Source organism: Alexandromys fortis, unplaced genomic scaffold (genome assembly GCF_014885135.2).
Source record: "Alexandromys fortis isolate MF-2015 unplaced genomic scaffold, M_Fortis_MF-2015_v1.1 scaffold_140, whole genome shotgun sequence".
Classification (NCBI taxonomy): Eukaryota; Metazoa; Chordata; class Mammalia; order Rodentia; family Cricetidae; genus Alexandromys; species Alexandromys fortis.
Window position 1 is genome coordinate 786297 of NW_026068048.1, and position 12222 is coordinate 798518.

Below are 12222 nucleotides of genomic sequence, written 5' to 3' on the forward strand. Positions count from 1 at the left end.
TTTTTTGAGACAGGGTTTCTCTGTGGCTTTGGAGCCTGTCCTGGAACTAGCTCTGTAGACCAGGCTGTTCTCGAACTCACAGAGATCCGCCTGCCTCTGCCTCCCGAGTGCTGGGATTAAAGGCGTGTGCCACCATCGCCTGGCAAGACCTTGTATCTTAATTGGTAGAGTACTTGCCTTACACCCACGAGGTCCTGGGTCCAGCTCCAGCATTGACTAAACTTGGTAAGATGAAATTTAGCTGTGCTTCCTTGGGACGTGGAGGCAGAAGGATAAGAACTTCCTGGACATACTTGAATGTGTAATGAGTTAGAGGCTAGGAATGCATGAGATCTTGTCTTAAAAATAAATAGGGGGGCCGGTGAGATGGCTCAGTGGGTGGAGGTGCTCACAGCTAAGCCTGATTACCCAAACCCACACGTGGAAGGATAGAACCAACTTCTGCAAGCTGTCCTCTGATGCGCGTGCCTCTCGCTCTCACAAAACAAATAAATACACGCAATTTTTCACAAATTAAAAGCAACCTGTCAGAACCCCTAATACCTAAGTCTGAAAACAAACATCCCGCACCTGCTTTGAGCCCCTCGAGCCCTCTGATGCCACTCTTGGACCCCCAAGTAAGACCACTGTATCAAGGGCCCCTCCCACATGGAATGGTAACCACCCCTAAAGTCCTGGCTCCTGGCCCGCCCCCCCCCCCATTCTTTCTCAGCCCATCTCCCTGCTCCACTCCCACTTACTTGTCTCACGCCCACTTCTCAGGGCGGCACATGGAGTTCCAGAGGCTCAGAGGAGTGGAAGCCAGACCTTCAGCGGACACTGTGAGACCCTCTATGCTCACCCCAGCTGCGCCCCTCTTCCCCCTTCTGCCCTGGGCCACACTGACTCTTTCCTGGTCCCACAGGTTTGCTTACAGGCCCCTGGAGACTGCCGGAGCACCAGCCCCAGGTCCACCACCCCTCCCCTGGGCGGGAGGGGGGGCAGTGGGTTAAGTGGGAGCCACCTGTAGCTCATGCCTGTCGTTCTTCAGGAGCCAGCTGTCAGAGTCTGATGACGACTATGATGACGTGGACATGTAAGACCCCATGGCTGGAGCTCTGATGACCTCAGTGCAGCTCTTACCTTCCCTCCTCCTCTCCAATCCCTGGCCCCCAAGCCCACTGGACCCTCAGCCTTCACCTTTGACCCCTAGCTCTCCCATTCCTTCTTCCCCAGACTCTCACTTCCTAGGCAGAGTGACCTTAAACTTTCTCATATACAAGCTCTCTGTCACAGAACCACGCCCCAGCCCTCCACTGTGGTATTACTGGGTCTTGAAGATTGTTTCCTAATTTTCTGAGATATCGCCACACTGACATCCAAAGGGGTTGTACCAGCTTGAGTTCCCACCAGCAATGCAGAAATGTTCCCCTTTCCCCACAACCTCTCCAGCATAAGTTGTCATCAGTGTTTTTGATCTTGGCCATTCTCACAGGTGTAAGATGGAATCTCAGAGTTGTTCTGATTTGCATTTCTCTGATGACTAAGGATGTTGAACATTTCCTTAAGTGCCTTTCAGCCATTTTAGATTCCTCTGTTGAGAGTTCTTTATTTAGATCTGTACTCCATTTTTTTTATTGGATTATGTGATCTTTTGGTGTCCAAATTCTTGAGTTCTTTGTATATTTTGGAGATCAGATCTCTGTCTGATGTGGAATTAGTGGAGATCTTTTCCCACTCTGTAGGCTGTCTTTTTGTCTTGTTGACCATGTCCTTTGCTTTACAGAAGCTTTTCAGTTTCAGGAGGTCCCATTTATTAATTGTTTCTCTCAGTGTCTGTGCTGCTGGGGTTATATTTAGAAAGTGGTTCCCTGTGCCAATGCGTTCAAGTGTACTTCCCACTTTCTCTTCTATAAGGTTCAGTGTGGCTTTATATTGAGGGTTTTGATCCATTTGGACTTGAAATATTTTTGTTTTTGTTTCTGAGATAGGGTTTCTCTGTGTAGCCCTAGCTTTCCTGGAATTCACTCTGTAGACCAGGCTGTCTTAGAATGTACAGAGATCCACCTGCCTCTGCCTCCTGAGTGCTGGGATTAAATTGTGCACCACCACCCAGCCTTAAAACATATTTTTAAAATTTGTTCTATGTGTATCAGTGTTTTGCCTGTCTGGACACATATACCCCTGGTGCCCATGATGCCACTGGGTCCCTGGAACTGGAGTTTCAGGCTATTGTGAGCTGCTTTTGTGGGAGCTGGGAACCAAACCCAGGTTCTCAGAAAGAATAACAAGTGCTCTTAACCACTGACCTGTCTCCCCAGCCCCTCGTTTTAATTTTTTTGTTTTTGTTTTGTTTTGTTTTTTTGTTTTTCGAGACAGGATTTCTCTGTAGCTTTGGAGCCTGTCCTGGAACTAGCTCTTGTAGACCAGATTGGCCTCAAACTCACAGAGATCTGCCTGCTTCTGCCTCCCGAGTGCTGGGATTAAAGGTGTGTGCCACCACTGCCGACTTTGTTTTAATTTTTAATCAAATAAATTTTTTTTGAATCTTGTAAGTGGTGGCATATACCTTTAATGCCAGCACCCAGGAGGCCGAGGCAGGCCAATCTCTGAGTTTGAAGCTAGCCTGGTCTACATAGTGAGATCCAGGACAGCCAGGGTTACACAGAGAAACCTGTCTCAAGAAAACAAAACAAACAAAACAAAACCAGAAAACAAATTGAGACAGAATCTTACTGTGTATCTCCAGCTACATCTTTAGAATAGGCTGGCCTCAAACTCATAGATTAAAGGCATCCGGAACTTCTACTTTCGTATTTGATACAGAGTAACATTAGGTTGCCCAGGCTGGAAATAAATTCATCTGTAGCCCAGGCAATCCTATTGCCTCCGCTTTCTAAGGAACTGGTCTTACCTGCCCAACCAGGCCAGCTCCTTCTACCTTCTACAACTTTATATCTAATCCCCAGCCAGCTTTGGCCCTGAGCTGCCCTCTGGCCTGGGCCTGACCCTCCTGTCGCTCCTCCACCTCAGACTCGGCATCCTGCAGCCTACCCGCCAACTTAAGCTTGGACCCCACTCTTCTCCCCCATCTCTTGTCATTTTCTCAGCCGGCTTCAATCTGTAGCCCAAGCTGGTCTTGAGCTCTCAATCCTCCTGCCTCTGCTTTCTGTGTAGGTGGGATTACAGGCTTGTGACCGTAGACCGAACCTCAAATTAAATCTTGACCCATGGAAATTTCCTACATCAGGCTTTAAGTCCCAGGCCTCGCACTGCACCCCAGCAGTCATGTTGAGCCCCCATATCCTCCCTGCCCTGGCTAGGGGACAGTCTCGAGCCTTCTCCCTGTTCATTCCCCATCTTCTGTGCACTGGCATGTGGGGCAGGGGTGGGAGGGGGTGAGGAATGGAGCCAGACCTCCTGTCTTCTTGTGGACCACGTAACAGCCCAGAGCTGCTACTGCTGACGTGGCCATGACTGTCAGCCATGGAGTCCTTGGCTCCAGTCACTCCTGGTTACCCCTGCTCCACCATCCCTCAGTCCCAGGCCACCAGCTTGAAACACCCCATCTTGTCCCTCGCACCCATACCGCTTTTTCTATCTTTGTGTTCCAGCCCTGCCCCAGCAGAGGATATGCCTCCTCCACTGCCCCCGAAGGTAAGGCCCTGGGGATCCTGAGGTCAAGTCCTGCACTTTCAATGTATACAGTTTGGCTGGGTGTGATGGTGCACACCTTTAATCCCAGTACTTGGGAGGCAGAGACAGGCAGATCTCTGAGTTCAAGCCAGCCTGGTCTACAGAGTAAGTTCCAGAACAGTCAGGACTACACAGAGAAACCCTGTCTCAAAACACAACAAAGCAAAACAAAGGAAAATATTTCAAGTGTGAAGGCAGAGATGTCTGAACATTGCAGAAAGCTTAAGCCTTTGGGGTACAGGATGGATGTGTAGAAACACAGCTGAAGCTGGGTGTGGTGCTGCACTCGGGGTGGAGGCAGTAAGATCAAGAGGTCAAGATCATCCGTAGGTATGTAGCAAGTTCAAGACCAGCCTGAGCTACACAGTGACACAGTGAGAAAATGTCCCCAAACAAAAATCTGTTTAAAGCAAGGCTGGCTGGCTGGGAGTTTGGAGTGATGGGTCCTGTGGGATAGGTCAAGTAGCTGACCTAGTGCCCAGCATTAACCCTTTGTGTTCTGGTGTATCTGATGTTCCTTCCCACGAGGACAAGTTGGGATATCACAGGGCATGCGTAGCTATGGCTGACTCTTGGTCCTGGAAGAGGCGGGCATTGGAGCACGAGGTGTATTTCTTCTGGGACCTCTCACTTGTCTACTTCCTCCACACTCTTGTCTCCATAGCCCAAGTTCCGGTCTCCATCTGATGACGGTTCTGGAGGGGTAGGAGACGACGGACAACTGAGCCCAGGGGTTCTGGTCCGGTGTGCCAGTGGGCCTCCTCCACGGACTCCCCGTCCTGGGCCTCCCCCAGCCACTCGCAACCCCCATCTTACAGCCCACTCAGGTACCAGGCCCTCCCTGGGGAGGAAGATAGGTAGAGTTGGAAGTCTCTTGTCTTGATCTTGCTTAAACCCCTATCAGATCCCTCACTATGGAACCCACCTGCTCCAGAGCCGGGCCAGCCTCCACTCCTACCCCCTAAGAAGGAAAAGATGAGGAGAAAGGTGAGAGCTAGCTACAGGCTCGGGATGGGCTGGGGCGACCCAGTGGGAGATGGTCCTTCCTCTGTGTCAGACACTGACTATGGGATGTGTGTCTGTGCCTGTGGATGGGTGGATGCACGGGCCTGTTGGTGGATGCACAAATGTGTGGGTGGACACTCAGGCATGTGGGTGGATGCACAAGGGTGTGGGTGGACACTCAGGCATGTGAGTGGACGTTCAGCCATGTGGGTGGACACTCAGGCATGTGGGTGGATGCACAAGGGTGTGGGTGGACACTCAGGCATGTGGGTGGACGTTCAGCCATGTGGGTGGACACTCAGCCATGTGGGTGGACGGTTCAGGCATGTGGGTGGATGCACAGGTGTATGGGCATAGTTTTTTGTCTTGCCAGACAGCTTCCAAATAACCACATAGATAGTATTATAAATGCTCAGTCGATAACTTAGGTTTGTTACTAACTAGCTCTTACAACTTAACTCCTATTTCTTATTGACATTCTACCACATGGCTTGGTACCTTTCTTCAACATGGCCTGTTCATTTTATCATCTTGCTTCTCCTCAAGTCAGCCGGCAACTCGGCCCTTCTTCATCCCAGAGCTCTCTCCCTGTCTGCAAGTCCCACCTAACCTCTTCCTGCCTAGCTTTTGGCATTTTAGCTCTTTATTAAACCAATGAGAACAACTCATCTTCACAGTGTACAAAAAGACTATTCCACAACACAGGCACGGGGGTGGATGCTCAGGTACATGGGTGGATGCACACATGGAGGCCAGAGGACATCAGGTGATCTGCTCTGTCAATCAGCATCTTATTTCTTTAAGACAGTCTCTCACTAAAGTCGGAGCTAGGCTGGTGGCAGCAAGCCTCAGGGATCTGCCTGTCTCTGGGAGGAGCGTAGCTATGCCAGCTTTTTAAACTTTTATTCTTCTCTAATATATTAATTACATCCCAGCTGCAGTTTCCCCTCCCTCCACTCCTCCCAGTTTTTACCCCACCTCTTCTTGACCCCAGATCAACTCCTTTTCTGTTTCCCTTAAAAAAGAAAGAAAGAAAAGAGACAAAGAGCTGGCCTCCTAGGGATAGCCACCAAACATTGTATCCACCAAACATTGTATCCACCAAACAATGTATCCACCAAACAATGTATCCACCAAACATGTATCCGCCTAACAGGATACAATAAGACTAGGCAAAACCCCTCATCTCAAGGCTGCACAAGGCAACCCAGTGGGAGGAAATGTGCCCCAAGCATAGGCAAAAGAGCCAGAGACACCCCCACAAGAACACTAAGCTACATAGCCATATGCAGAGGATCTCGCTCAGATGCGTACACGATTTGCGATTGTTGCTTCAGTTTCTGTGAGTCCTGCTTAGTGATTCTGTGGACTGTGTTCTCATGGTATCCTTGCCTCCTTTGGCTCCTACAATCCTTCCTCCCCCTCTTTTTCAAGGTTCCCCTGGCTCCGCCTAGTGTTTGGCTGTGGGTCCCTGCATCTGCTCCCATAGGTTGCTGGAATTTGCCTCTCTACTATCAATTGCACGCTCAGCTTTTTAATGAGGGTGCTGGGAATCGGAATTTAGGAGTGTGGTTTAGCCTTCCCATCTCTCTGATAAAACTCCCACCCAAACTAGCTTGGGGAGGAAGGGATTGTTTGGTTTCAGCTTCCACTTTTACAGTTCACCATCCAGAGAAGTCGGGGCAGAGCCCAAGGAGGAATAGTGCTTTCTGGCTTGCTCCTCAGGGCTTGCTCAGCTTGCTTTTCTATACAACCCGGGTCACCTGCCCAAGGGTGGCACCATCAAGATGGGCTGGGCCCTCCCACATTAATCAGTAATCAAAAAATGTCCCACAATTGGGTAGAGGCAATTGCTCCAGTTATGGTACCCTCTTTATAAATAACTCTAGTTTGTGTCAAGTTGACGAAAACCAAAACCAAACAAACAGCCTGACCAGCACAAGGGAGTTTACCTAGAATTCTGCAGTAGATGGCTGGGCCCTGGCTCACCTTATAGAGCCTGTCTAGTTCAACAGTGAGGGACTGGGGGTATGGCTCAGAGGAGGAGGGCTCAGCTGCTAGTGCAAAGCCTTGCATTCTATCTCCAGGATGTGCAAAGATACGAGTAAGGGGGGGGGGCTTCCAGGCCAAATGGAGTACATAGGAGACTCTGTTTTAAAAAATGGGAGGAGAGGGACCCCAGAGGTGGCTGTTTTCTGTTCCACAGATGGAGAAAGCGAAGCGCCACGAGGTAAGCAGCTTACCCACGGTCACCCATAAAACATTCCCCTTATCTACGGAGGATCCACATCAAGACACCCCCCCCCACACACACACCATGGATGCCTCAAACTGGCTAGTACCCAATCCTTTATTTTCCACAGATATATGTACCTACAAGGGGGGGGGGGCTCGTTGATGGTACAGTAAGAGGTTTACTGAAGAGTCAGGGTGTGGTGGTACACATCTGTCATACCAAGCACTGCGGAAGCAGAAGCAAGAAGGTCAGGAGTTGAGAGCCAGCCTGGGCTACATAGAGAAGCTAAGGCCAGTCTGGACTACAGAAGACCCATGTAAAGAAAAAGCTAAAACACAACATAATTTTTGTTTGTTGTTTTTGTTTTTTTTTAAGACAGGGTTTCTCTATGTAGCCAGGCTGGCCTTGAACTCAGAGATCTGCCTCTGCCTGCAGAGTGCTGCCTCTGCCTCCAGAGTGCTGAGATCAAAGGCATGCACCACCACTGCCCAGCAAATTATTTATTTATTTTATGTGCATTGATGTTTTCTCTGCACGTATGTCTGGGTGAGGGTATCAGATCCCCTGGAACTGGAGGTACAGACAGTTGTGAGCTGCCATGTGGGTGCTGGGAATTAAACCCGGGTCCTCTAAAAGAGCAGCCAGTGTTCCTAACCCCCGAGCCATCTCTGTAACCCCAAAATGAAATTTTTATCTTTGAAATCTTTCATGTAATAGTTTTTGGACCATGCTTACAGAGATGAGGGGATGGGGTGGGGAGTGTGGGGGTCTCTGAGGAAAGGCAGAATCTGAACCCTGTGCTCAACTTCCTGTCCTCTGTTCATTGCTGCTCTACCCACTGACCATGGCCATCCAGGGATGTGCCCTTCTTGTGAAATTATTCAACGGCTGCCCCCTCCAGATCCACAGCACAGCTGCCTGGACACACCCCTCTACTAAAGGTGGGCACTCTGGAGGTCCAAAAGAGCATGGAGTAAGAGGCCAGCTGGGGAAGGGGGGGACCCTAATGGGAGCACAAAGGGGTACAGGAAGAATAGTTTTATTTTAATTTTACTTATGAGTGATTTTACCTGCAAGTATGCTTGTCTACCACGTGCATGCATAGTTGGCAGAGACCAGGAGAGGGCGTTGTATCCCCTGGAACTGGAGTTAGAGATGGTTGTTCACTGACACATGGGTGCTGGGAACCGATCTGCAAGAGCAACAAGTGCTCTTAACCACTGGGCCACCTCTCCAGCCCCAGGAGGGTCTTTTTTGTTATTTAGGACTTAGGTTTTTATTTTTAAGATAATGTGAGTCTTTTTAAAATATAATATTATTATTTGAGAATGTAATACAATATATTTTGATCATCTTTGCTCCCCCACTCCCAGATCCAATCATATTCTCCAACCCTTCCCAACTTACTGTTCTTTTTTTTTTTTTTTAAGTCATGGAGTCTAATTTGTGTTGTCCCTTTACTTATGACTGTGAGGCCAGCCACTAGAATGTAGTTAGCCCTTAAAGAAAACTGGCTTCCCCCCCCAAGAAGCCATCAATGGGTGGATACTGTGTACAAGCGGACCCAGGTGTCCGCAGAGCCCAGGAGAGCGTGCAAGAGCCCCTGAACCTGCAGTTGCAGGTGGTTGTGAGCCTCCAGGTATGAGTGCTGGGAACCAATCAAACTCAGGCCCTCGGGGAGCGGTAGGTGCTTAGCTCCCGAAGAAGGGTCTTACAGGAGTAATGTTGGCTAAGTCAGATCCGGTGCCGAGGCCGTGGTTACTGTCAGCTCTGGAGATACATGAGGGGGAAGTGGAAGGATGACGTCAGAGATGAACACTACAGGAGGTGGAGTTTAGAGGCCAGAGGTATCTGAATAAGACAGTCTAGAGTCAGGGGTACATGATGGAGGTATTGTTGATGGCAGACTGGGATCAGCTTGCGGGGGGGGGGGTCACAGGTTTGACTGCAGCGGAAGAGGACAGTCTGGAGATGACATATGGGGGATAAGATGAGGGGAGGTCAGTATTAAATGACTTAAGAGGCTTGGAATGGAGGTGTGCACCTTTAACCACAGCACCCCTGAGGCCGAGGCAGGAGGATCATCACAGGTTTGAGGTCAGCCAGGGCTGTATGGCAAGAGCCTTCTGAAAAGCAAACAGCAGAGAAGTGCAAAGCACACTGGTCTTAGGAGGTAGAGGCCGGGGGATCAGGGGTTTAAGGTCAACTTTGGTTTCTTAGGGAGGTCAAGGGCCAGTGGAACTCTTGTGACCAGATCTCTTAAAACAAGAGACAGGCTTGGGAGGTGACTCAGCAGTTAAGAGCACCGGCTGCTTTTTCAGAGGACCCAGGTTCAGTTCCCAGCTCCCACAGGGTGGATCATAGTCTTCTCTAACTCTAGTTCCAGGGGAGCTGCCACCCTCTTCTGGCCTCTGCAGGCATTGCATGCACATGGTACACAAACACACATGTAGACAAACACTCATACACATAGAATAAAAAAATAAATAAAATTTTTAAATGAGATACAGGCACCAGGACTGAGCAGTTTCGCTGAGTAGAAAAGGCCATATTGGGGGTCCAGAGTCACAGCCAGCCCACTGACAGGCATAGCAGTTGGAGCAGAGTGCTGGGGAAGAAGGGGCGGGGCTTAGAGAGCTGCTGCTGGAGAAGCAAGTGTGCAGCTGGTGTGAAAATTAGAGTTGGCCGGTCAGGGACAAAGAACTGCCAGACACTGGCAAATCACAGAGCGGGGACATGGGGACTGCTTGGGGGACTGAGCAGGGTTTCAGTTCAGACTTGAGGAGAGACAAACTGGGGATGTCAGTCTGAGGGAGAATTAGTATGAAAGGGGGTGGGGTGGGGTAGAGGGCCAGTTTGGGACAAAGATCTGGGAGGTTCTTCCCCCACAATGAGAGACCCCAGCAACCATTTTGTCTGGCCCACTCAGACCAGCACCTGCTCCTGGGTGCAGAGGAAGGCATTTTCATACTGAACCGGAATGATCAGGAGGCCACGCTGGAGATGGTGAGGGATGGGGACAGTGCTGGAAGGGGGGCGGAGTGGCATAGGGTTGACTGGTAATCACAGGAGTCACCCCTATTCTCTGCAGCTCTTCCCTGGCCGGACAACCTGGGTGTATTGCATCAACAACCTCCTCATGTCTCTCTCAGGTCAGCCTGTGGGCTGGGGGAGGGGCAGGGGCCAGGAGCTAAGATTGGGGGGATAACGTGTGGATGAGTCTTCAGCTTCACTGAGCCTGAGGTTTAAATCACCACTTTCCTCCTGGTTGAGCGGAAGGCACGGGGCTGCTCTCCCTGAGCCTCGCTTTTCATATCTGTACAGTCTCAGACTTTTCCATATCTCGGAAATCTCCCCCCTCAAGTTGGTTGTGAGTTCATTTTTACAATAAATTCGTCTTTAAATACCTGGGTACACTGGCCATCTCTGGGTGTAGCTGGGGCACTCTTTAATCCCAGAGCAGAAGAGACAGGGCAGGAGGTCTGAAAGGCAGGACTTACTCCCGCTTCAAGTCTGTAACGCAGACTGAAGAAGTTCCAGGACTTTTTGCTGTTTGTTTTTTGGTAACAGGGCAGGTGTCTGCTTACGAATGTGCTACCACTGAGCTGTGTGTCCAGCACTGAGCTGTGTGTCCAGCACTGAGCTGTGTGTCCAGCAGCATCCTCCCCCTGTGCTCTCTGAGACAGAATTCTCACTGTGTATCCCAGGCTAGCCTTGAACTTGGGGTGGTTCTCTGGCCTCAGCCTCCCGAGTCCTGAGATTACAAGCACGAGCCACCATTCCCGGCATAGGTAGGATTTTGTTGCTGTTTGTTTTTGTTAAGCTTTGACGTGTGTACCAGGTGTGGTGGCACCCACCTGTAATCCCAGCACTCAGGACGGAGCCAGGAGGATGGGAGTTCAAGGCCAGTCTCAGCTACATAGGGTGTCAGAGGCCAGCCTGGACCACATGAGACCCTGTTTTGAGAAACAAGCACCAGCAATAAATAAATAAACCCCAGGTGCAACTTCCCAGGCTAGTAAAACTTCCCTCACCTGTGTGCTGCTGTGCTGTGCGGGCAGAGAGCCTGTCCTGCTGCTCTGTCCCCCCTCCCCCAGCAGAGCACCCACAGTGCCTGGTCACCCCCCAGCACCCACAGTGCCTGGTCACCCCGGTTCCTTCAGACGGGAAGGGTAGGAATGTGTGGGAAGAAAGTGGGATCTGAGTGCTGGGGCGTTTCAAAGGCCTGGGGCTAGCCAAGGGCTGGGAGACAAGATGGTAAGGGGTCCTAAAACCGCTTCCCACTCCCCCTCCCATACACACACTGCAGGGAAGACCCCCCACCTATATTCTCATAGCATCCTGGGCCTGCTGGAGAGGAAAGAGATCCGAACAGGAAGCCCCATCGCTCACATTAGCCCTCACCGGTTACTGGCAAGGTACCAGCCCCAAAGGGCACCACTGGCTTCCCCCGCCCCCCCCCTGCTGTCCTTGTGGTCACTCACACTTCCTTCTTCTTCAGAAAGAACATGGTCTCCACTAAGGTGCAGGATACCAAAGGCTGCCGGGCCTGCTGTGTGGGTGAGAGCCAGGCTCAGGGGGTGCTGGGAGGGTGGGTAGGGTTGGCGCTTGGACATTATCCACTCAGTAAGGCTGAGGCAAGGTGTGCAGGGCACCAGGGAAAGATGGAGTGCTCTAGGAAGTAGGCAGACCCTGACCCATTCTTGTCTGCTCCACAGCTGAGAGCCCTAGCTCCGGGGGCCCGTTCCTGTGTGGGGCACTGGAGACGTCTGTGGTCCTGCTCCAGTGGTACCAGCCGATGAACAAATTTCTGCTTGTCCGGGTAAGGCTGCGGGGCAAAGGTGCTGCCACCATTCGCTACCACCGCCCAGCTCAAAGAAGCTGGTTTAATTCCCAGCACCCAGACGGCAGCTAACAACTGTCTGTAACTAACTCTAGTTCCAGGGGATTCTACACCCTCACACAGACATACATGGAGACAAAACACCAATGCACATAAAATAAAAATAAGTAAATCGTTAAAAACAAACAAACATTTCTGATCCATAAGACCTGCACCTAGCCGGGCGGTGATGGTGGCCTTTAATCCCAGCACTCGGGAGGCAGAGGCAAGAGGATCTCTGTGAGTTCGAGGCCAGCCTGGTCTACAGAGCTAGTTCCAGGACAGGCTCCAAAGCTACAGAGAAACCCTGTCTAGAAAAACGAGAGAGAGGGAGGGAGGGAGGGAGAAAGAGAGAGAGAGAGAGAGAGAGAGAGAGAGAGAGAGAGAGAGAGAGAGAGAGAGAGAGAGAGAGAGGGGAGGGGAG

The 12222-nt window shown here is 50.8% G+C and overlaps 1 protein-coding gene across 2 annotated transcripts in view; it reads left to right on the forward strand.

Annotated features, from left to right (window-relative positions):
- Map4k1 (mitogen-activated protein kinase kinase kinase kinase 1) overlaps positions 1 to 12222 on the forward strand; it is a 23405-nt gene that overhangs the window by 8844 nt on the left and 2339 nt on the right. For both annotated transcript variants that reach the window (XM_050118941.1, XM_050118940.1), the window contains exons 14-26: positions 763 to 821; positions 905 to 948; positions 1031 to 1075; positions 3594 to 3636; positions 4340 to 4502; positions 4580 to 4662; positions 6887 to 6910; positions 7773 to 7857; positions 9846 to 9922; positions 10008 to 10068; positions 11226 to 11334; positions 11418 to 11476; positions 11635 to 11738. In XM_050118941.1, coding sequence (XP_049974898.1) covers positions 763 to 821; positions 905 to 948; positions 1031 to 1075; positions 3594 to 3636; positions 4340 to 4502; positions 4580 to 4662; positions 6887 to 6910; positions 7773 to 7857; positions 9846 to 9922; positions 10008 to 10068; positions 11226 to 11334; positions 11418 to 11476; positions 11635 to 11738 — 956 coding nt within the window. The remainder of the gene's footprint in view (positions 1 to 762; positions 822 to 904; positions 949 to 1030; positions 1076 to 3593; positions 3637 to 4339; positions 4503 to 4579; positions 4663 to 6886; positions 6911 to 7772; positions 7858 to 9845; positions 9923 to 10007; positions 10069 to 11225; positions 11335 to 11417; positions 11477 to 11634; positions 11739 to 12222) is intronic.